General features: G+C 37.5%; 1 protein-coding gene across 1 annotated transcript in view; it reads left to right on the top strand.

The window, feature by feature from the left end:
• Nucleotides 1–26,424, top strand: part of ddah1 (dimethylarginine dimethylaminohydrolase 1) — an 84,778-nt gene that overhangs the window by 47,974 nt on the left and 10,380 nt on the right. The window contains exons 2-4 of the mRNA XM_086090057.1: nt 13,041–13,140; nt 14,584–14,657; nt 19,046–19,165. Coding sequence (XP_085946183.1) covers nt 13,041–13,140; nt 14,584–14,657; nt 19,046–19,165 — 294 coding nt within the window. The remainder of the gene's footprint in view (nt 1–13,040; nt 13,141–14,583; nt 14,658–19,045; nt 19,166–26,424) is intronic.

The raw sequence follows: 26,424 nt of genomic DNA on the forward strand, positions 1-26,424 counted from the left end.
GCTCATAGCATGGAGCCATAGTAGCCACAGTTGTTTTTCATCAAAAAGATGAGAGCAAATTTTATGTGAAATAGTTTTATATCCGAAATGTTCGGCATAATCTGCTAACAAATTAGTTAATCGTCCACAAAACAGCCGTCCGTAATTGACGGACCTGCCATCTGTATTGACAGAATGCCCAACTCTGCTAAGAACTAAAGTAAATTACAACGTAGATCTTCACAAAAAGTTAATTATCCCTGCAAGTTTTATAATTTCCGAATTCCTTCAAATTTGGAAAGACCAGTGACTGATGTCTGGTTGTGTAATCAATTTCTGGGTGTACTATGCAGAGTGTAAGCAAGGGGGATTCAAAAATGACAGCCTAATCAGCGCCTTTCACAGTGGTTATACAAATGTATCATTCCCCACGCTTGACAGTTACACAAGTGTGTTTAATTATGGCAACATTCTTTACAAGGTCCTTACTTACAGTCTGTCAGTCAACTGTTGGATCATACAATGACTGGTATGCAACAAAAGGCACAGGATTATGATCTGCCTTCATGTATAAGAAGAATAGTAAAAATTGCTTAAATAACTTAATTATAAAAATAGGGACAATATGATGGAATTACATCTAAAATTGTCTCTTTTTCAAATGTGTAATGTATTTTAATTATTACAAAAGCAACCCAGTTATTTCTTTGAAAGACGAGCCGTTCAGTTGTCCAGACAAACTGAGTGGGTGGGAGAGCAGGGGGGTTGTCTTCATTTCTTCTCTCTTTTATAGGGATCAGGCAGAGATGTTTGCTATTCCCTCAAGTGTCTGGAAAGTGGGTTGTTTCCATTACAGTCTGTCTCGTTTCACTGCAGCAGTGGTGATGTTATTGAGTAGAAGCTCAGGGGTGTTCTGTGGCCTTGTGAGTCTACAGAAGTGCACGGTAGAGGAGGCCATCATAGACACACATATGGGTTACAGTTGGAGCTTCAAAGACAGAGTTGGAATGGACTAACTCCTGACAAAATTGTCACAAGGTGTGAAAAAATAGATGGTATCGACTTTAAGCTAGGTCCAAATTCTAAGAACTCTACACTTGTTGAAATTATTCTGCTAATTGATTTCTGTCTGGACCTATCTAAGGTTACTTTGTAGAGTGAAGTAGTATTGAGTTCATTACATGTGGCTGAATACATCCCAACTCTCAATAGGGGATCATATGCAACCTTTAAAAAATATGCTGGCAAAATTGATGGCCTTACTTGCACAGTGTACAGCAAGGGAACAAACTAAAGCACAGTAGCACCAAGTGGTTAAAAGGCAGTATGGTGACCTTTAGACAGAGAACATACACTAACATGTTTTCAGGTATGTCGCGTCTGTCCTGGCTCAAATTACAGCTCTATAATGACCTCTTTTGAAATATTTGATAAAAACAGCATTTTCGCCCCGTTGAACACAGTGAAGAAATGTGTTCCACGTTAAGTTTAGATAAATAAATGTAAACATTCTTCTTAGTAAGTCACAGTATCCCATTGATGAGCTATTTTTAGAACAGACTCGTGAGCTACTCATGTTGTCCTTGGGGCTAACTAGTACACATCATATTCAATCAACTCAAAATAGGAGAAGAAGTGCTCCTTACCGGTGACAGTTGTTCAAACCTTGACTCTTTAAAACTATTGTTGTCGAACCGCTCATCGGCCCTTTTCGACGTGGCACCAGTGCCATCATTCTTGATGAGCCTAAATGCACTCCATCTCCTAAAGTTTATTTTTAAAGCCTTTAAAGTAGGGTAATTTATAAATGTTTATATATATATATATATATATATATATATATATATATATATATATATATATATATATATATTGCAATAAAATTATGGAATAAATGGATGAATAGAAGAATGAATAAATCATGTTTTTTTTGTCTTTCAAGGCAGATGACCTTATATGTCCCAGCTGGTTCGCATCTGCCTGCTTTTTTCATGCAACGGCGGAAAACAACTGTCCGGAAAAGCCCATCATTGTCAATATTTGGGAAATCTTTTGGCCCATTGTTTTTTCCCCTTTCAAGATTTGAACATATAGTTCTTTTTTTAGTTTTCCACTTCAGACCCTTGCTTGCCTCTCATATTGCATGGCTGTTTTGGGAAATCCCTCATAATAGGCAGTTAGTCTAGTCTCTGCCGGGCAAACCCTCATGCTTCTTATTTCTTTCCACTTTGGGACTTATCCATCACATTCTTTTAAAAACGTGGGCGTAATCATGTGGTACGATGGTGTTTTTTTTTTTGTGGAACGCACTCCAGGGTCCAGGCTCTTTTTAGTATTCTGCATAGAGCGAGGGAAATCAACCTCTGGAACATTTGAGCAATGATAAGAATGCAGATATAATAATAATATTTTCTTTCATCTTGGGATGGTATGCTCCAACGCTTTGAAAGGTGGTTATAGTAGCTTGATGTTATATAAGCTTGCAGCAACCAGGACACATAATAGATAAATAACGATTTTGTTTCTTAAGAAAAGCCCTTGCTAGTGCCGCTCATATCCTGTGAGGTCAATATTTTCTTACTCTACTTGAGTTCCTTTCTTCACAACGTATTGGGTTCCCCTTTCTCAGAACAACATACAGTAATAACATGCACTACAGGGAATCCCTGTGTGAGAGGAAAGTGATCTTAAGGGGAAGCCTTCAATTAGAGCTGAATCTTAACATTTCTTCTCTGTCTCTTGATCAAATACTGCCCATCCTTCTACTGTCCATCTTCCTGGAGCTCTACACTCTAGTGAACATATCAAAACACGTTTTTCTCCACACATGATAGGTCATGCTCCAAGCTGATTTATTTCAAACCATTCTTTCTGAATATGTTTGGTACGACATTCTCTCCTGCAGCAAACAGTGGGCCCCACAAATGTTGAAGCAACTTTAATATGTGGGAGCTTTAGTTATTTTTGCTTTGGTTTTGAGAGGCCTCAACTGGCAGATCTAAAACAAATACAATGGGAATTCCTTCTCATAGTCTCAATTGATTCGTCTCTAGGACATGTGAGTGGTGCCAAGTTTTGATTCTGTAAGGGTAATAAGCATTGGTTAACCACAGCACTCGGAAAGCCTGACCGGTTATGGGGAAAATAACTTCTTGTGACAGTTGTCAGGCATTCCACTTTCCATTCATTTAGTCCTCTAACACAACCAAATGTACTTAAAAAAATATTCCCTGGCAGATTCGCACAAAGCACATGACAGTAATGCAACACTTTTTCTTTTCTACAACTAAGTTGAGCAACAACAGTCGTAGTGATATTGTGCACACCTGTCCTCATGTTGTTTGAAAGTCAGATAATCGTTATTCATCATTCAACTTCCAGTGTATATTCTTGTCCTTATCACTTTTGTCTCAATGTTGTAATACCTTTTCTAAATAGGTCTTACTTGGCAGATGAATTTAAAAAATGACACAATGTTTTAAGCCCAGCCTTTTTTGCACCCACAGTCGACTTTTTTTTTTTTTTTTTTTTTTTTTTTTTTTTTTATGGGGCGAGCAGGTATTGTACCCACAGCACTCAAGTGCAGCAGCTCAAGTCCTGGGCCACCGTCCCCCCAGCCCAGGACAGTATTTGAACGGTAAGGAACTGAGGTACGTAAAATGGTGAACCACTTTAAAAAAGAAATAATTTATATATATTTTAATATAGAACAATAATAACACGCACACATAAAACCCCACATACCTCGCTATCGACTTGAAAGCAGTCCGCGGTCTACCATTTGCGGTTTTCACGGTGCACTCTGCCTCCCATTTGCCCGACAATGAAAAACAGAAATTTTCATGAATTTGTAAAACCCGTCAAGATGCCCGGAAAGAATGTAAAGAAGTGGACATGTCCGTGCAAAAGCAGATATTTGAACACCCTGATCCTCTTTGATAGATAAATTGAATAGTAGAGGTGTCAGTCGATAATTTTTTTTAAATCATAGTTAATCGCATTACTTCAATAATTAACTTGTGATAAACGCAAATTAATCACACATTTTATATCTCAATTTATATAAAAATTTATAATAAAGTGTACAATATTTTTCTTCTAATTTTTCACACTTTTGTTAACATAAAAGTGGGAAGAAATGTTAACCTAATAGAAATTTGGTTGCATTTTTATGCCATTGATTCAGTAATTTCATAACAATTAATATAAAAAAATCCAAAATTTAATTTACTGTAAAAAAACGTGTGACATTGATTTTTATTGGTCATTTTTCTGTCACTACATCGCATAATTGCGTTTGTATGGTTATTTTTCTTTTCATATTAGGAGATAATTTTTAACATAAAGTAACTTGTGTGAAATTCTGCACATTTTAAAAACTGTAAAGCATATCTTGACCCCAGTTCACACAAATATATGCATTGTTATTTAATTTATTACTGCTAAATTGTGTTACAGTGACTCCTTTGCACACCGTTGAATGCTTTCATTTTGTTAAGTTCAATATGGATGCGCATTATAAAATGACGTAACTTTACTGGAAACAAACCATAATCGTTGTGTTCTTTTCATATTAAGAGCTATCTAATTTTTAACATGAAGTAACTTGCGAACTTCTGCACATTTTTAAAATGGTAAAATACAACTTGACGCCAGTCCCTACGAATACATGCATTATTATTTAATTTATTACTGCTAAATTTTGTTATGGTGAGTCCTTTTTATGATGCTGCAAGCGATCCAAGATGCACAACTATGTGTTACACTTAAGAGCTATTTTCTGGAATTGCTGAATAAAATATGCCTCACATCTAAAGATCAAGTGGCTTGGAGTCACTCCATTTGACAAGACAGCGTCCATTCGGCTCTCACAGGAGTTTGAGAGTGCCCATGGACACCTCTTGGAGAGCTTGAGCAACCTAGCTCATTGCTAATGGCTAGCCGATTGCGTTCTTTCAAAGCAGAGAACCGGCGGTAGTGCTACACAGTCCAAATGGCTCCTCCACTCGAACATTCTGCCACTTAAACATTGTGTATTGTAGCTCTAGTGCAGTACAGTACATTTCCATTGGGTAATTTTGACATGGACGTTTCTGCTGCGTCATGACTGGAATTCCCTTCAGTAGAGGCATTCCAAATAAGTTATTCGAGCGTTAAAAAAATTGGTGCCGTTAAAGGCACTTTAAATTAACGAGATATTAACGCGATAATTCTGACACCCTTAGTAAATAGTAGGGGTGTGAATTGCCTAGTACCTGGCGATTCGATTCGTATCACGATTCATAGGTCACGATTCAATACCGATTAATCCCGATACAAATCTATAAATTGATTATTGCGAAAAAAATTTAACTCAAATTTTGAAAATACTAATCAGTAAACTTGTACATGTACACTGTAAGATTTGTATGAAAATGTATTTATCTGAAAATTCAGGCTGAGCCACTGCATTTAACAAACAGGTTGCAGTCTGTTTCATGTCTGAACAGCACTGAAATAAAATATTAAGGCTTAATGTTCCATTAATATAACATTCTTCCATGCTTAATGTGTAAATCCTAACCCTATTTAAGACGTTTTGTTGAATATTCCCATAAAAAATGTATGTTTAAAAATCGATTCGGCCGCATACCGAATCGATTCGAGAATTGCGTGCTGTAATATCGCAATATATTGCCGAATCGATTTTTTCTAACACCCCTAGTGAATAGTAAATGGTACTTCATTTCTATAGCGCTTTTCCACCTTACAAGGCCCTCAAAGTGCTTTACATTCGACTACACATTCACCTACTGATCAGGAGTAACTGGGGGTTCAGTATCTTGTTCAAGGATACTTCATAGTCATGGTCACAACCGTCTTTGTTGATGAAGATGAAACTTTTTCTGGTGAAAAAAGGTTGGTTTGTCAGTGCTTATAATGCCACAGAATACTAGTAATACTAATACAGACTTGAAAATGCTCTAAAATGGCTTGCAGTATAGGAATCTGTCTGTGAATGAGTTAACAGTCCTGCACGGCTTTAATTAATGTAGTGGCTTGAGCCTTAGAACATCGATGAAATACAGTCATTGTTTTTCTTTTTAAAGGCAAAAATTGTTTATTTATTCGGAATGTTGAGCCAACTGATCAGTTAAAAAAAAAATATTGATAAGAGAGTGGAATAGTTAAGATTCTCCATACAAGTAGACTTAGTATGAAAAGTGACCGATTCATGACAAGCAGAGTTTTAGCTTTAGTTGTACTGTGCATTGTATCATTAGACATTCAGACATTCTCCCACCAAGTGTTTTTTCCCTCATAAATCACAAACGCTGGGAGAAAAAAAAAAGGCAGATTGAAAAGATTCGTCCTCATAAGGTATGTTTTATGAAACAAAGCAAACACATCAGTTTAATTAGTTTCAGTTTATTTTGAGAACACCAAACTAAACATGAGAAATCAGTTGGAGACGGTATTAGACTATCGGTTAAGCCTGTATCCCACTGAGGGGTGAACGTTTGTGAGTATTTGCAATAATAGTGAATGTTGATTTCTTGTGTTTGTTCAAGGTCGCAAACGTTCACCAGACGTTCACCGACAGTTTGTGTGTGGGGGGGGGGTATTCGCAAGGAAATTATTTCGATGACCATTAAAGCTGTTGGTGAACATCTGCCGAACATCTTTGCAGCCTTGAATGAACCTTGACAAAAAAACAATATCCGCTAACCTTGCAAACACTCGCAAACGTTTGCTGCCCAGTGAGATACGGGCTAAATCCACAATTGTGTCATTATGTTCCCCCAGCACATACTGATGCTCCACACAATTGCACAAGCTCCTGCGACAGTGCATTCAAAACTGATGACTCCTGTCGCAACATACTCCTTGAACTTTGAACTTCAAGGCACCTTTTACTGGAGATGTGTGTGGTCCCATGTCTTTCAATCCATACACCGTATAGCGTGTAATGTTTCACGCTTGTGTTTCCCTTGAGGGAAAAATAGAATGGGGCAAGATCACAGATATGCACCTTCTAAATATTGGACAACCTTGCTTAGGCTATGTTTGATAAAATGGTATTTGCTTAGTATATTGTAGGAATGCAGTACAGCAGTTAGCACAGTCAAATCATAGCAACAGCTTCAAACTTGGCTTTTGAATCCTTTGAGTGGAAATGAGTCAGCATCTGTCAGTCCTGTAGTGTTCAGTTGTAACCCGCTTCTCACCCAAAATCAGCCAGGATAGACTCCATCTACCCCCTTGGACTTTCATAGGATAGGTAGGTGCTATTCAAAAGCACCGTTGTGAACAGACATGTAACCCCTTGGAATATTTCATACTTTGCCATTTGTAGCATTGCTTGCGTCCACGAGAGCCTTTTGTCATTGGAGTAGCACAGGCAAACATGGGGGCTTTTATGATCATCTTTGAAACCAGATTCCAACTAGTCTGAAATGTTTTCTACAAGTATGTCTAAGTCTAATCAATATAGGTCAAAGGAACCTCAGGCAAATGTCCGTCTAACAAATACAATTCTCGTGTGGTATTCCCAGAGCAGTAACATTTGATAAGAAGAATGTTAGACATCTATTATAATGAAACAAGGCAGAACTAAATGAGGTAGATGGGTTTATTGTCGTTTCCTCCCTGTTTGGATTAAGAGGTCCAGTCTATAAAATAAAACCCAACAAATAGAGGATCCGAGCTGGCTGGAGAGATCCCTTCCAACAGAGCCCCCGGCCTTCTAGTATTTTCCAACACTTTTTGCCTGCAGCTTTTTGGTGTCGTCACGTCGAGCAGTAGTAGTTCTGATTGGACAGAGCTCTTTATTTACTCAAACAGACTTCTATTTCTGTTTATTTTTTTAGTGCTCGACCATGTTTGGATGTCTGAATAAGAATGTGACCAGTGTGTTACTCCACACTAGGTAATAAACTAGTCCGGCGAGGTACAGGTATTTGATTTAGAAAACCAGCAAAAAGCTAAAGTTAGACAATAATACTATTACATTTCATTACACAATGAAAGTCAAAAATATTGTTTCTGTAGCAAACTGATTAGATTCCAGTTATCATAATATTGAGTTTGAGTTCACCTCCTGCAAGAAAAATATAACAAGCTGAAAAGAAAATGTATATATTTTTTTTGCTTCATCACTGGGAAAGGATTTGAAATCAATGTGCTTCTTCTTTTCCTCAATATAACAATTCCTTTGATTTCAGATGATATAGCTGATAACTGACATAGACTGCAGCAACATCAACCAAAAATGCATTGCATTCCATTGTCTCAAAAACCAATCAGTGAAAATGAAGAATGATGACACCATTCTTTGGTTTTCTATATCGACTATAGATTTGCATCAATTAAATTAAATTTCTAATACAGTAAATAAAGACAAAACATAAACAATTTTAAAGTGTTTGTCTAATTTTACAACTGTCATTTCCTCTTTGCACCCATCTATCTGTCTATTCATCCATCCATCCATCCATTAATTCCATCCATCCAGCTAGCTTGTGCAATTTTGCATTATTTCCTGCAGTGCATATTATCTTTGACTGGAAATTTGCAGTTATCTTTTTTATAATTTTCTGTCAAGGCTAAAGCTTTTCATTGTTGGCTTTGCTACTTTGTCACAGATACTTTCTTCTTCGATGACTGTAAATGTGTCCAAGGACCATAGTCTTGAATATTACTCCTTGCAGTCTTTATATAATAGGAGTCCCTAATGAAAGGAATCTGACAGTACAGCGTGTTCGGCTAAAATGGCTTCTTTACTGAGCAGGCTGCCAAATCCTTGTGGTCGATGTGGATATGAGGGTCTCCAGTCCTGCAACTGTTAACTGTACTTGGGTTCATATTGACCTACTTCTCAACATTTATGTAATGCTGTGAAGGAAGGTGGTGGTGTTGCGTGATGGGAGGGTGTCATTGCTTGGTTAACCACAGGTATGTTCCTACATGCGCCAAGGATTTGTTTGGATTAGGCAAGGGCATGCTATGGAGGGTCTGTTTTTGTATGCTACTAAAGGAGTGGTTGGCATTTCAGACTTAGGTTCATGTGACACCATGTGAACTTTTTCTTTCAGTGTTTTTTTAAACTGGGCAAAATGTGCATTTAGCCTATTCCTCATTCGCTATGATGAATAGGAGCCAATTTCAATACAATATTTAGATCAAAATCAAAATTTTCATCAATACTTTAACATTATAATCAGATTTTAAACAGGCTGATTGGCTACATTGGGATTGCACGATATTTTAACATTTTATGCAAAATCAGTGATTGACTAAAATGTCTTAATTGATCGTGCAGATAGATAAATTACATTGTTGATCTGCTCCACAAAATAATTCATCACATGTTTAATTAATGTTTATCAGCATTTTTTAAATACATTTTTTTTCTCCATGCATATTTCAATTGATGTCAAACGCTATTCGTCGGCCGGGACAGTCCCTATCCCCCCCTAATGTTGGTAGTAAATATAAATGTTTTTTAAATAGATATATTGTTCCATCTTCTGATCGAATCTGTGATATTATTTTCAAACTCGGTCATTGGTGATCGTGATCGGTAGAGGGTGACATATGAATGCATTTTCGCTCTTGCCCCATACCACTGTCCCATTCCCGGATCATAGTAGAAAAAAATAAATATCCTGTCCTGTCCCACTCCTGGTAAAAAAAAAAAAGACTCCTGTCCCGTCCTGCTCACATTCAGATGGTCTCCCACTCTGTCCCGCTCCCATTTTGGAGGTCAGCTACAAACAAACTAACACAAAATTTATTGGTCCGAGTTTTTTTTTTCTGCTGGATAATCCCGTTCCCGTCTGTTTTTGTGAATGTTTTATTTTTTCCTGTCCCAATCCTGTCATTAAAGGGATTCCCGAAAAAATGTCAGCCTCTCGTGATTGGCCGAAAAATCCTGACTGTATAAAGCCTAATTACAATATATAAACTAATAACTCATAAACTCACATTTATTACTGAAAGATTCAGCCCACTGATTTATTTCACTTAACATGTTAATGACATATTAAACACTCGACAGGAAACCTGCTGCAGAAAAGACTAAGACAATTGTTTCTGCTCTCCTCTAGATAGGCTAGGATCAATGCTGTTGTTCTTGCAGACAGACGGTCCTTTTTAGCAAAATGTGATATCCACAGGTACCAGGGGAGCAAGAATGTGTAGGAAGGGTTCATAAAAAGCCCAAATAAAAGGCTGCTTCTTTTTTAGTCCATCTGCCTTGTACTGAGCTGGAATGGCAGGAATGTGGCCTTCAAACCAACTGGTCTGAATAGTCCTTAATGAATTTTGAAAGTCCGAAAAGGCCTTTTTCATTTAAATCAGGGTGCAGGCTAACCTTGTGTTGCCTAGCCAAGCTCTCAGAAGAAAAAGGAGGAGACAGAATGGTTTTACGGCGGGGACAAGGAGAGGCCTGTAAAATGAGTTGGCACCCAGGAAGTTCGAGCTATTGGGTGTATCTCACATTGAGAGATAATCGGCCTGCTGCTTGGGGTGCCAGTTGGAGCATGTGACGCGGCCACAAAAGATGAGAGAGTATGGGGAATGTGGTAGACAGGAATAAACAAGGAGAGTCTGAGAATGAAGGAGTGAGAGGAAAAGCAAGGCTTTTCCCTTGGGAAATATTAAAATAGCAATTGTAAAATGTTGAATTTACTGTGGTGAATGATTGTGGTGGCTGAAAAAAATTAATGTGAATGCTAAACACTAAAAGCCAATGCTAAACACCAGTGACATCTCGTTTCTCTGTTTTTGTACCTCCAAAAGCGGACATGGAAAATATGCATTTTGACAATACTATGAGGTTAAGTGGAATAGAAAATGCATATGATATAAGGATTGTGTAGTCCTTTAAAAAAGTATTGAAAGGCACACTGTAATAAAGGTTAATATTTTGTTTTGGCACTAAATGTCTTCAATTTCAAGTTCAATTTGTGGGCTCGGTTTAGGGGTGCAGCTATTAACCGGTTTTACGATTAACCGTGGTTTTTAAACGTCAGGATTATATTACCGCAACCGTTCAACAGCACCGGTTATTTCTGCTCACAGCAGTCCGTCAGTTTAAACTCACGGTGTAAACTTTGCGGTGCAAAATGTGCCATGCGGCATAGTTCATAGCTCTTCTGTTTCCACACGTACCATTTAGAGTGCGCACAATAACACAGGGCTCAGTCTTACTGGATAGGCCATAGGCCAAGACTTTTGAAGCCGTCTTGGCACTCCCAAAAAACGTATCTCCTAGCCAGTCAAAACTGACCGCTGATAATGTGATCATGCTCACATTCCTGCACTATAATTTGAACTAAAAGTATGGTAAAGTGTCATTTGACCCTGATGCAGACAGAGACTCTGCAGAGTGTGTTTGTCAGAAGGGAACTGTTTCACTGTTAAGCATGTTATTTATGTTTCAAGTGACAGCTACTTTATAGCCTGGCAAGCCACACCCACTTTCTTGTAAAAGAAAGAGGGTCTGGACAAGCGTCCATAGACAGCGATTCGGCAAAGCCGCGAGTGAGTCTGGATTTCCAGGCTAGCTACTTTATATTTTGTTATTCAGTTATTTATTTTCACTTTGTTAAAATAAACCTAAAGTGTTATAGCCAATTTGAGCTTTTCAAGTTCTGAAACTATATTTAATTTTGTTTACTTATTTGTGTGCTGTATTTGTTTTTGAAAGGCAGAAACTTAAAAAATATATATATATTTTCAGTTATTTATTGTTGTTAAATATAAGCATTTTTAAAGAATGCTGATGTGATAGTTTTTTTTTTAAATGTCTATAGAATAACCGTAAAACCCAGTTTTTTTTCTCAGACTATAATCGTACACCAAAATCTGAAACCGTTGCACCCCTACTGACGTGGAGACTCAAGTGTTCTTGAGTACATCCACAGAGCAGACAATACAATTTTGGATTCACATGGGGCTAAAAAATCCTTTGTCTCTTATCGCCTCCAATGATGTCAGGGGAAATGTCTGGTAGCTTTGCTAAAGGAAACCAAAGTGCCGTCTAGTTGATTTTTTGGTGTGCGCACTGTACTACTAATGCAATGCCAAAGGAATAATACACCTATTGATTTAGATGGCTGGTGCCACACCATGTCAAGGAAAATATGTATCATCTATCAAAGTACTGAAACCATAATAATTATTTTCTGAAACCAACTACTCTTGTGGCTTTCTTTGGTAAAAATGTATGCTTCATAATTACATGGAAACATGTGCATATTCACTTTTGTATTGTTATTTGGAAAGTGGATGGCAGTCTACCTGTATGACTTAATGCTGTAGCCTTGCATAAATAAGTGGAAGCAGAAACATTGTGTTGGCCAAGAAGCACAATGAACAGGCTGAGGTCATAATGAGATAGGGCTTGTGGAAACACTGATGCTCTCACTAACATGCCTGGCCTTGGAAACTACTCCTGTAGGACCCCCCTCCCACCCCCACCCCAAATCAGGACAGTAAAATCACACTGGGCGGTCAGGCAGGAGAGCAGATCAGCCATTGAGCAGCCAAACAAAGACCTGCTCGCCTCAAGGTCTGAGTTCAAGTAGAGGACACGCAGCTACACTGGCTTTTCAGAATGCATTTCACAATATACTCTGATATGCTTCTTGTCATCTTTTTCCTATAAATACTCGAGAGAGAGAGAGAGAGCAAAAAAGAAGGTGAGGGCATTTGAAGTTAGAGTTGATGATGTTTTATCTGGAATCAACACTTTATAATCTGTAAAACATACTTATAAAATTACATCATTTCATGGCTCATTACAATGATGTCATCGCAAAAAAAAAGGATTTCTTTCATAGCATCTGGTCTCACAGGAACCAACATGCTGTTAAGTAATCCAGCAAAAGCTTCAAAATGATTTTCTTCATCCTGTTTACGCATTGTTGATTGGAACAAAACTGTTTAATGGTAACCCTGAAGATAACAAATGTTGTTTTCTTGAAGGGTTTCACAGTTAGATGACTCTTCCATTGATATATTGATATCAGTACTGTTGATTTATGTGATGTTGGTTTGTGTTATTGTTTATCCAGACTGAGGCAATGAAAGGTGCCTTGAAGGATCTCAATCTGAACATTGTGGAAATGACTGATGAGAATGCCACGCTGGATGGAGGAGATGTCCTTTTCACAGGTAAATGAAATATCCTTAATCTCTAATGCAATCATATTATTCAGCAGGCCCAAGATGCCTTTTCATTGACATCATTACGTTCCCATTTAAATTAACAATGTGTGTGTGGGTGTGTGTTTGCGGGTGTGTGTGTGTGTGGGGGGGGGGGGGGGGGTGCGTGCGTGTGCTTGCATGTGTGTGTGTGTGTGTGTGTGTGTGTTCTTGTAAAGCCCATATTCCAGGTTTTCACTATAATTGTGGGGACCACAGGTGCTTTGTGGGGACATTTTGGTCGGTCCTCACAACTCAAGACCTCTTTTTTAGGATCTAGACTTGGTTTTAGAGTTTAGGTTTGAATTGGGTTTTGGTTGGGGTTAGGGTTAGGATTAGGCAATCAGGTATAAGGGTTAAGGTTAGGATAAGAGGCTATAAAATGCATTATGTTAATGGGATGTCCCCACTAGGAATTATGTGTTAGAGTGCGTGTGATGATTTGTGTCTGTATTTAGGTTTTTCAAAAAGACACACACTGTGATCTCAGTGACCCTGTGCCGGTACACTAAGCAAATTTCCCCTGAACTTAATCTGCAATGAAAACATGACGTATCTTGCCACATGGTAAAATCAAATTAACGTGAATTTGAGTTTTATCAGGAGTGTTTTACTTATCTGGCAACCTTTAAATCCACTGATGAAGACTTGGAATCAAGAGTATAGTGGTATATTAGATTTTGTCTCGGTTTCAATGTTTAAAATGTGGGTCAATGTCTTTACCACAATGAAGCCTACTTAGCGTACTTAATTGGGTTTCTAAACAATAGCGTTGTGTTGTTATTTCAGTGTTTCACATGGCACGGCTCAAAGATCTTTGCTGGCATGGCCCCAGCTAATGACAGATAAAGACTCAGCGGTCATACTGGTAGCCAATCCCTGGGTTCTTTTGTCCTCTGTTGGCCGCATTTTGCTGTGGCGACTACAGTGTTCATTTAATGGAGTTCCAAGCAGCATTTTGTCGGTTGTGTTTTTGTTTCACAGAATTTTTCTGATTCTTGTGCACTAAATCATTGGGACACTAGGTCATCATAAGCCATAGCAATGAAAAAAGGAAAAATACCTGAAGTTGGTTCCCCATTTGCACCCATGCTTCCTACCAGTTTTGTCCACAAGAGGATTTCTGAGGTTGGAGTTTTCTGACATTGATTAAGAGATTTGGATCACAGTTAGGGTGGCCTTGAGATCAAGTTGTTCCACACCAAACTCTTACGGGTATGCCTTTATTGAATTTGCTGGTTGCACTGGGTCAAAGTCATTTTGGAAAGTTTCAAGTACACGATTTTCACAAAATGTTTTAGGATGATGGCAAATTAAGATTAAGGGGTAAAGTATAACTCCTGATTGCTCTTTTAGACTGAGAGGGGTTTCTAAAGATTGAGAATAATATTTTTTCACTGTTTATCTCTGCAGGTCGAGAGTTCTTTGTTGGCCTTTCCAAACGGACCAATCAAAGAGGAGCAGAGATCCTCGCTGATGCCTTCAAGGTGAGATAAAGTGCTGCACGGAATTGAGCAAATTATTAAAGCAATAACATATGCAACCAATGATCATAAGTTAAGAAAGTATAATCATCTGATTTGACCTAAGATCTCCATATACTGTAACAACACTGGGTGCCTTCATCCACTTTTTTTTAAGTAGTGAATAATTTAGCACATTACATCAGACACAAGGCGGTGCTATACATGTTGATAGATATACTGTAGAAGTCAGACTTGTGACCATGGGGCGCTGTTTTCATGCCCAGCACAAGTCTAGCGCGAATCACAGTCTAACAGTGCACATGGGCTTAGTTTGATTACTTTTGGTATTTTGCTTGACGAGCGCAGATATAATAGGGTGTCTTGTGCCGTTGTGGGATGGCACGCTGCTGACACCCAGCGTTTGTGACATGATAATGTTAATAATTTGTTCAATTATTTAATTGTGGGAATGCTTCAGCATTCAGAATTTTAATATGGTTAAAAGTAATTAAAAAAAAAAAAGTTGATTTATCATATAAAGGCCCTTTAAATAGAACATTTGTTGTCGTTGTTTGCTGTTAGGGAGGTAGGGCGGAAGGAAACAAAACATAGATTGAAAATGTATATGTTGTGATGTCTTTTTTTTTAATTAGTAAAAAAAAAAAAAAAAATTGCAGCTTCATAAGTAATTAACTCCTTTGCACCCAAAAACCTAAAATTATATTTTGAATATGACCATGCTCCCACAGAGGTATTTATACGTAAAAAAAACATGTTTTTTAATGCTTGATGCAGCCTCTGAACTGAAGAGAATGGTTAAAGCAATGCTAGTTATTACAAAAACGGCCAGCAGGTGGCATCAGAGTAGAAGAGATCAACCAGGGCCATGTTGAAAACAAGCTGATTTACCCACAGCGCTAACCAGATTTGTGAATAATGATGAAACTTAGCTATATTCTAATGCTAATTGCTGCAAAACGGAAAACGGAGAGAAATATGCTTTTTTTTCATGATGAAAATAGAGGTTCTAATCGTTATTTTGTTAGGTTCCATGTTTTTATAGCAATAGAACACAATATTCTTTGGGCCTTGCAAAATCAGTCAAAATCCAGTAAAACAGCCGGGAGCGAAAGGTGTGAAAATGGCTGGGAGTGAATGAGTTAATAAAAATGTAAAGCTTTGTTGAACAGATTGTTCCATAATATCAATTTAAAAATGTTTGTCTTCAAATAACATCAATTTTGATATATATATATTTTTATTAGGTTTTCACTGTGAGAAGAGATTGTCACCAAAACAAATTAAAAAAAAAAACATTACATTACACAGAGGAGAAAATATGTTAAACCAGTAGTCCTCATAGCGAGGGAGATGACAGCATCATCGGGTTATTAATCTTGTTAAAAAAAAAAAAATCATTCCATTTACCTGTCTCGCCTTTTAATTCAATTTCCCCTTCCATCAATCTCTGCCTCTGTCCATTCCCTTTTTGTCCCTTTACTGTTCTACATCCATTATGTCCTTCATCCAGCCATGCACGACTGCTTCTCTCACTTTCCCACTTTCCCACAATCGTCACTCGACTACGATCTGCTCATGTTGGAATCTTCATCTCTGTCTTCAAGCAAATTCATCATATTGGCAGTAATTGAAGCAAAATGTTAGTCATGCAGTGATGCAACATTAATGAATGAAAATAGCAGTTTCTCAGATAAGGAATTTTCCATGCTGTGATAAGTGATGAATGCTGCTTTGAGGTTCTTATGTCATTTGTAATAAACAATTCTACCTCTTCTATCCCATAATGCTGCTGATTAAGTGTATTCAAAATTTAAACTCTCAACCCATCCATATTCCATACCACTTATCCTGTCCACCAGGCTCAATACTGGGACACTAAAACCTATCCGAGCTGACTGAATGACAGAATGCTTGTCAATCACAGGACTGACACATGGAGTCAGACAACCATTCAAAATCACCAATTTGGAGCCTTGAATTAACCTAGTTGGGCTGCATCAAACCATCTAAGAAGATCATTATTAAAACAAAACAGAATACATAACAAAAGGATAGAATGCATTCAAATTGTGTTGAATAAACTGCCTTCTAATTCTTACATACTTACAAGAACTACTGTATCCTTTGCAATATACTTGAATGTATAAATTAGAAATTGCGTGGAGGTGCTGCTGATAATTTGCTATACATTCTTTATTTAATCATCTTATTGTCGCTTTAGACATATTGTACTGTTCTGCCAAGTGAGTGTCCCTTTATATACCCAAACTAAGTTCCACACAAAAATGCCCATGAAAGCCAACAGAATTGAAGTCGCATGAGATACGCTTAAATTTAGTTTAAAGTTGTTTTTTTCTGCAACTTTGTTTTTTATTTTCTATTATATCCCCAAAATAGAAACAACTTTGAACAATTAAACTTTAGAGGTTAGGGAAGCGATTAGCTAACATACACACATCAGTCATTCTACAGTATTCGCCTAAATAAAGTTTAATCTCCCCTATAAATATGCAGGTTTTCACATTAAAAAGTTCTGTCCTACAGCATATCTGACAGACAGTCCTGAGACTTTTAAAAGCATCTATTAATCAACTTGGGAGGAGGGAGGCATTCCTTTAGGCCAGTATATCAATGAATTGGAAAGAAAAAAAGCACTTAGCAGATGATGCTATAGTTGTGCAAGAATAGAAAAAATGGTTTAAATCACCATTACAGTATGGAACCATACTGGGGTGAAGAAAAGCTTCAAAATATTTTGTATACTGGGAAGAAATGTTATTTTCCCCTTTTCCTAAAGCCCAGCTTTTAATCAGAATAACCATGTATAATTTTGTAAAAAAAAAATAAATAATTTAAAGTACATAAATACTTCAGATTAAAAAAAATAGCAATAAACTGAGCAAACAACAACAATACAAAACAAAAGAGGAGGCTGATGGTGTACATACCATCATCCGCTGAATAGAAATGTGTCCTGATGGTTAGGATTAAATGCAACCCAAGAGCCATAAATGTGCTGTGTTTTCAGTTCATCTTGATTCATACAATCTTTATATTAGATGTCATATCAAATTGTAGTCATTCAATGTGTCTGGTGGATCTAGTATGATAGTTTGCTGGGGCATATGCCTCACTTGAAAACCAAGGCTTGTCATTATTAAGGAAATCTCAATGCATAGAAATATCGAACTGCGATTATCTCCACAGTCAGGGGCCAAACTCAGATCTAAGATAACAATGGATTTATCAGAGACTACTTCCAGAAATTGGGAGTGGAGAGGAACTAATATGCAGAGGTGGGAATTTTACCAAATTTTGCTGGTCCGTTAATCGTCATTTATCAACGCCTTGGGCACCTTTTCGTCATCGTCAGTACATCATTTTTTTCAAGCCGAATCAAACTGCAATCATCAGTCCGTCATTTTATTTTAACCACACTTCCAACATCACTTCGTCACCACTATTTTAGGATAGGCAGACAAAGGTGGGCATTCCATTAGGACTTACGGACTGTCCATTAGTCGTCAATTGTCAACAAAACGGGCATTGGCGGATGAATACTCACTTCCATCAGTGCTTAGTCCATCATTTTTTTAAAGGCTCTCGTTATTTGTCAGCAAAACTGGTCGGTCAGTACTGACAGAATGCCCATCTCTGCTAATGTGCTGACCGCAACCCCATTGAACACTTGTGGGATCAGACTGGGCATGCTATCCATGTGAGAGTAATCAACACAAGCGTGTCGGCTGAGCGGCAAATGCTAGTTGAAAAATGGCATGCCATCCCAGACAACATGTGACCAGGCTCGTGACTCGACATGAGGAGAAGGAAGTGCTAGGGTGCTGTGCAGAGATGGGCACAAGTCTCTAAGGCCAAGTCCATGTCAAATCTCAAGTCTTTGACCTCAACTGTCAAGTCCCTGACCATGAGTCCAAGTCAAGTCTAAGTCCTTGACCTTGAGTCTGACACGCTGGATAAAGTATTTAAAAGCAAAAGCTATAACAAATGGCAGCGCTTCAGCAGCCAGTAGCTCCGAGTTTGCCATGTTGGTGATTGCTTGTGTGTTGTGGCATTAGTCTACTCTACGTTAGTAACATTAGACGTTGCTTGGGCCTCAACCCACATACTTCAGCTCTGCTGCTCATCTCACAAAAGCATGTTTCTTACCAATGCGGTAGCATTTCTAAGGAGAATAAACAGGCTTTCCACGGCTGTAAGATTTATTCCTAAAAAGGCATCGTTACAACGGAGAAATTGTCTAACAAAAACAACTTGTATCCTTACATTTTGTGCTGAGTTTAGATATATGTTGTGGTAAAATATTACTTAACATAAAGACAATTGAAACAATAACAAGTCACAATTCTTTCTCTATTGGTGTGTTGCAGGATTATGCTGTGTCTACTGTACCTGTGTTGGAGGGGCTGCACCTGAAGAGCTTCTGCAGCATGGGGGGACCGGGCCTCATTGTCATCGGCTCCAGTGAACCTGCTCAGAAAGCCGTCAAAGTATGGAATTTGTGTATGAGTGTGATGTGTTTAAAGAAATAGCGTCATTTCATGGTGATGATTTTGCCATCTGTCGTCATGGGAACAGTTGAATCATTGTCTTGGCAGTGTATTTTTCTGATGTTTGCTTCTTTTTTTAATTCTTTGATAGCTCAACCCTGTTTGGTCTGTGTTCTTTTCCTCTTCACTGATTGGACAATTGCAGTCATCATTTACCAGGCATTCTAAATGCCACCTTAACTCATTTGCTCCCAAAAACGTATAAATACGTTCTATTTTAAACATTACCATGATCCCAAAGATGCATTTATGCATGTTTTATGTTGTTTTAGGCTAGAGTATACAGAAGACTTTCATGCAACCTCTGAAGTGAAGAGAATGGTTGAAGCAATGGTAGTTATTACAAAAACAGCCAGTAGGTGGCAGCAGGGTATACGAGATCAACCAGGGCCATGTTGCAAAAAGCTCTTTCCCCCACTGTTTTAAACAGATTTGTGAATAATGATGAAACTTAGCTATATTCTAATGCTAATTGCTGTAAAACGGAAACAGAAATATACTTTTTTTTTCTTGATGAAAGAAGAGACCCTAATCTTTCTTTTGGTAGGTTCCAAGTTTTTATAGCAATAGAACACAATATTCGTGGACCTTGCAAAATCAGTAAAATCCAGTAAAACAGCCGGGAGCAAAGGGTGTTACTTCAGTGAAAATGGCTGGGAGTACAAAAGTTAATCATGTATAGACAATGAATGGGGTAAAAAAAACAACAACAAAAGCTCTGGTACAGTATGTCATCAAAGAGCTTGAATGCTACCACGTAAGACCTCTGACTTGATCAATCTCCAGTACAGAAATGGCAAACAATAACATAGATGAAGTGGAAGGAAAGGCAGTTTTTCTCGCTGACAGATATGATGTTACTACATTCTTCTGCAGACAGGTGACAAATTGCAGGAAAAAGATCAGATATTTTGAAAGATCTCGCATTGGTAGTGTACCAGTTCACATAGTTTGATTCCTAGTTGTTGGAGTGGAATCTGTTCACCTCAATGCCCCCATTCATTCATAAAATTCTCTCTGGACCCTTTCTACATGTGATACAAAGACTATAATGAGTATTATGTCAAAATGGCTGCTTTGATGAAGGTCATGAAAACATCAGTGGCCTCAGACCTTTGCTCAGTGCTGTGCATCAAATTTTCAGGGTCTTTGGCCCCGACAGGTACATTTATGCTTGGCGTGGTCAAATTCACCTTGGCCACATTCTTCCATCACAGTTGCCTCCTTGTGTGAGATCTCCCCCTACTGGATAATGGTTGGCGTAAACAACAATCATTCCAACGGCAACTTAAACCACACCAACATCTTTAATGGCCTAGCACTGATTCTCAAACATTATGATCAATATTAAAATAAAGTACCGTACATAACGTAGTCGGCCCAAGTGTTCATCAAAAAAAAAAAAAAAGATTTTATTTTTAAAAGGAGAATTAAATATTATTGCAAGCCACTGTAACATTATGCACATTACCACTATACCTTAAATATAGAAACATATAAAAAAAAAAATTTATAGAAAAATATATCAGGTTTAATAAAATAAAGTGCACATACAAGTTAAATAAAAATGCCATGTAAATAAATGTTTGGAAACAAACATTTCTAAATACAAATATATTGTACTTAACCGTTAAATACAAACCAAATAATTCTTAAAAAGTGTCTTGCATTGGATTAATAAATAACATTTATTAACATTTAACATTGAATATTTAATTCAGTGATTATGTCACACAAAACGAGCGTCCGTCAGTGACGGATTGAGAGGTCTGTCCGTACTTGACTCGGTCAGTGACGATTACAATGACGGACGAAAGTGCTTAGTCTGTAATTTTTTTAAGTTTCTCATCATTCATCGGAAAAACGGACATCCATCAGTGACAGTCTGTCAGTACTTAAATTTACTTCAGTCATTTTATCAACTCTGTAAGATTCCAGTGGGTTTGATCACCCTAGTCATTAACCACTGTAATGAGGAATAGCTATTACCAAAACTTTAAATGTCAAAATCTCTCTGGTTACGTCTTGCATAAAGTTACATCATCCCACTCACAAGGAGTCTGTTTCTATTTTACAGGGCTTTTAATGATCACGCAATACTTTTGTTCTTATTGCATAAGAACTGTTTAAATTAATTAGAATGGTCTTTTCGATCTGGATGTCGTTAGGATAATGAGGCTCTGTTTCTCTGACCTTAAGATGAGGAATATACAGTATGTCTTAAAATTGGAGTAATTTCAATATTCACCATGAAACTCGCTGTTTCAATCTCTAGATGATCTGTTGTATAAAGTATATGACCTCATGAGCTGTGCTGTTTTACACTCATGTAAATATTTTTCTAATCTTGTGTATTTAGCTCTCCCAAGAACGAGAATGCACATTGACCAGATGGATTTCATCATCCGTCAGTCCCTTTCACCGCAAGCTTCTCTCATGAAGTCATTCTCTTAAATATTGCACGGGGTTGTAGCACCCTCTCATTTAAGCTTACCACATTCACCCCTTACTCAGCCCTGTCTCAGTTATGAGGTCACCACTTGATGCTGTTTGGGGTTCCCCTGGAGGATGTTTATACTGTGTGTTACTCACTAGCATATCACAGTGCAGAGAAAGTCTCAAACTGAGTTGGGTCTCAGAACGAAAGATTGATATGACCTCATAAATGTTAACATTAAATTTTTTTTGATGAGCTAAACTAACATGCTGCATTAGGAACTATACATGGTATGTGGCACAAGGCTTCCCTGCCTATTACGTTACTGGAGATTCCCTGAGTCAGCTGCAGTGGTAGACGGCAGCAGCTGGAGACAAAAGTCTTTCCCAAGTTTGACTCTTTCATGAAAACAAAACATTCCCCTTTTTAACTTCTCACTTAATTATTTTTAATCGATTAATCAGGTTAAAAAACAAAACAAAAAAACTTTTTAATTTCCATGCCTTTATTCAAATTGACATATTAATTATGATTCAGTTCTTGGTCTGGTCCGTAACATGTGAAAACATAGGCAAAAATGTTGATCATTGTTTTCCAAAGTAAAAGCAAATGTTTTATTTTGATTCAACACCAAGATAACCAGTCTGCTTTAATGGATGACTGCAGAAATTGGATAACATTTACTGTTGAGAAGCTGAAATTCCGAGCATTTGGACAATTAAAAACAAAAACAATGCCTTTATTCAAATTGACATATTAATTATGATTCAGTTCTTGGTCTGGTCCGTAACATGTCAAAACATAGGCAAAAATGTTGATCATTGTTTTCCAAAGTAAAAGCAAATGTTTTATTTTGATTCAACACCAAGATAACCAGTCTGCTTTAATGAATGACTGCAGAAATGGGATAACATTTACTGTTGAGAAGCTGAAATTCCGAGCATTTGGACAATTAAAAACAAAAACAAAGTTATCTGAATGAATTATCGATTTATAGTTTATCAAAATATCTATTAAATTGATGATCGATTAATTGTTGATTAATCGATTAATCATTGCGCATCTAAATGTTCAGCATTAATTTAAGGATCTACCAATAACATAATTGATCAGATCAATGAATTAATACATTACGGCTGAACACAAAATTAAGCAAATATAAAAATTTCCACCGATTCGATATAGCCAATCAGATCTTTTTTTTCTTTTTTTACCTTCCTTCCTTTTCATCTTAAGCATTTTTTTGACGGCGTATTAGGGCCACGTATATATACATGTAGCGTAACTAAATTCTAATGTGAGGATTCGTTGGTGGTTAATGGGACACTGTTTATAAAATGAAAAGGAAGAATGGAGGCAGATTAATTCTTAATTTAAACTTTACTCATCATACACGGCAGCTAGAGCGACAACACTTCCTGATCGGCTATCAGCTGACTAACACTAACCAATCAGAAGCTAGCATATTTTATGTAAATGCAAGTGAACGACGGCAGATTCGACACATCAATTTAGCTATTTGTACAACAAAAAAAAAATCATGAATGTGCAAATAATTCTGGAAACATGTACAAGTAAATATACATTTTGACAAATTAACTTAAATGCTTGATCCTCACGGTGTGGACCTTTGCAAAGTGAGGTGTCTTTGTCGCTGGCCGTACCCAACGCTTTATACATCTATGGTTAATCTCTGCTAAAGCAATTACAATCTTTATTTGAAAACCCGACTGAAGTATTGGCACAAACATCCGAGTAGTACGTCTCGTAAGTTTCTGATTTTTTTCTCGAGAAAATTTGCCACTTTATAAAGTCTCAAATTTGCGAGTTTTTTCTCGGAGTATTACCCCCTTCTGAAAGAAAAATATATATATGTTGCACTAATATGCCATCGTACATTTTAAATAGCTTTAAAAAATAATTTATTCCACTAAGTATATCAGTTGTTTCACCTGATCAGAATTCCATACACAAATTTACACAGTGTATGCCACATAGGGTTTGTCAGTCAAGAGAATTTTTGTAAAACTTGTGGAATGGATTGGAATTTTATTCAATAACAACAACAGAACCCAAATGAAAGATTAGACACAAACCTCCATTTACAATCAATTGTTTTTTACTCATTTGGTTGTTAAGATAGTTCAGTGGAGTTTTTTTTAAGTCTTCCGGGTGGGCCCATTAAGTCCACTGCCAAGCTGTTTGTGAAGAGGCCAGAGTTCTACAGGCATTGAATGCATCTTTGATAAGAAACACAAATCAAGCGGTTTAAAACTGCTCCAAGTGAGTTGTAGTCAGTGCAAAGCAGCAGGACTTCATTGAACAAACTATAAAAGAAAACAATTTTTTTTTATGAGAATAAATAAATATTATTAAGATAATTATGCATTTAGATAAAGACTATTAGGAAGATGTGATTAAAGGTTAAGGTTTCATGCCATATCTATGTTGAACATAGGGCCCTATTTTCATGCCCAGCGCAAGTCTAGTGCAACACACAGTCTAATTTTGCATATAGGTGGAATTGTCTTTCTTTTAGCATTTTTCTAGACTAGCGTAGGTAGAAGTGTGAGTTTGTGCCGTTGTAGGAGCGAACGCTGCCGACGCCCATTCAATCAAAGCGGTTTCCATCATTCTCTTGAAATTCAGCGCAAAGAACTGTGCGGTCTACAGGGCATTGAACTGTAGATGCAGGAGATCACACGCAAAGTAAAGGAACTGCAAGAGGTGGATGATGTGAAATGTAGACTCCCTGATCGTGCGTCCGTTTCTCACAGTGCTCTAAATCTCTGCCTGCGGCTCGTTTCAATCCACCAAAATCATGTTACACCACTCGCGCCACAATTTAGACCTGCTTTCAGCCTAATCTATTCTCACTCACCAAATTGCCAGATGCACCAGGGGCATTCTGTAAAATATGCTAGAACACCTATCAAAGCGTAGTGCAGTCTACCAAATTCACAAATATGCTAAACTTGACTTGCGGCAACATGAAAATAAAAATGCTCCCATTTATACGCTGAGCACATGGCTACCAAAATAGGGCTGTGTGCAGGGAGTGTGAAATAAAAAACACCTTCCATAACACCTATTAAGGTGCAAAATGGTATGCCAAATTTTCAAACATGGTAAACTAGTTTTGTCGCTGCACGAAAATTAAGATGTGCCCGTTTTTATAGCAAGCACGGGCACCTGTGTACAAAAATGGGGCCCAGAATGCTTTTTTTATTGTATTTTTTTATCAAACATTTGAACAAATTATGTTGAAATGATATTACCCATATTGTGGGAATGCTGAACAGCCACTTATGTTGTTTCTAACCATTATTATTTCAGGCACTTATTATTCCGCTTACTTTTTTGCCAAGCAATAACTCCCAGGTAATACTTCCGATTGACACCTTTCAAATGTCAACGCCTCCCGGGGTATGTATATCGTCTGATTCCACATTACTTAGAATATTCACACAATTTAATATTAAATATCAACTTTTCCCCATACATTTTCAATGGCACTGACATTGAACCTTTTCTAAGTCCCACTTTCTACGCCCACTTCCATACATAAAACTGATCATCATGTTTTAGTTCCCAGTAATCAGCAAGACATCCTTCAATGCCATTTCACAACACTTCAATAATGACAGCTAGTCCTCTGTAGATCAGTGGGTATTGTGGCGGAGCTTTGACCAGTAAACAGGAGGCGAGGGTTTGATTCCCACCTTAGACAGATTGCAGTTCAAGTTTTCTTTTTATTCATTTATCATTCAACTACAATTAATGATTTGTAATTTTTACATAATTTATCTTTCAATTTACTTCACAGGCTTTCCGCATCCATTCAAATCTTAGCATTCAGCTATTAGCAGTCAGCGTTCAGCATTCCCATGCAATTTCTCCAGAAATTGCACTTAGTCTAGGTATACACAGTATCTGGTTTTACATGAAAAAGTATTACACAAAAAGCTTGATGCAGTAACAACTGTGATTTTTGGTGGAGTCAACATTTTGCCTTCCATCTACCTCTCCTAATCCCCCTGTGTGTGAGAGGCGGGTTCAGTGGTCACGCACATGAAGATTGTTTTCATTTAGTTCTGCTGCAGCCACCCCTACCCCTAGTGACCTGGGAAATCTGTCTGTTCACACACATGCACACACGCACCGTTAGGTTCCTAGCACAGAAGAGGATATTACATGAACTTATTTTCATTTCCTGCACACTTTTAGCCTCACCAAAACTGTAGTCACTGCAGCCCATTCTTTAACAAAAACTAATTGTCAATTTCACTCTTTACTGGTATCTAAATACTGCAGTAGTTCACTATTGGATATGAAATGATAAATATATTAGTCATGTTTGTGTTAGATTAGGCCTCTTTGGCACACATAGATAGGTGACTTGAGTTTGGACTTTATCCAGTTAAGAGTCACACATTGACTAGGTTTACATGCAGTCAATAACCCTTTCAAAATCTGAAAATTGGCGATATTTGTGTTTTGGAAGGCCATGTAAATACGTGCAAAACCCGAATAGGCTCTTATGAGTTGCCCCTTAAGCATTAAAGATAAACGGACCGGCAAATGTTCTCTCCGAACTTTTAATTTGGATGTACAAATTGTAATACTTGATTGTTGTTTTTTAAAATTCTATCCTTACGCCATGACCATTTCTTTTTGTATTTACTTCCCAGAAGAAAATGTCACTCTTTGCAAGCCAAAGTAATTTTCCCAGGAAAGAAACACATACTTTGAACGGCACATT

This window comes from Leptonotus elevatus, chromosome 11 (assembly GCF_054856555.1).
Source record: "Leptonotus elevatus isolate MCC_2025b chromosome 11, RoL_Lele_1.0, whole genome shotgun sequence".
NCBI classification, from domain to species: Eukaryota; Metazoa; Chordata; class Actinopteri; order Syngnathiformes; family Syngnathidae; genus Leptonotus; species Leptonotus elevatus.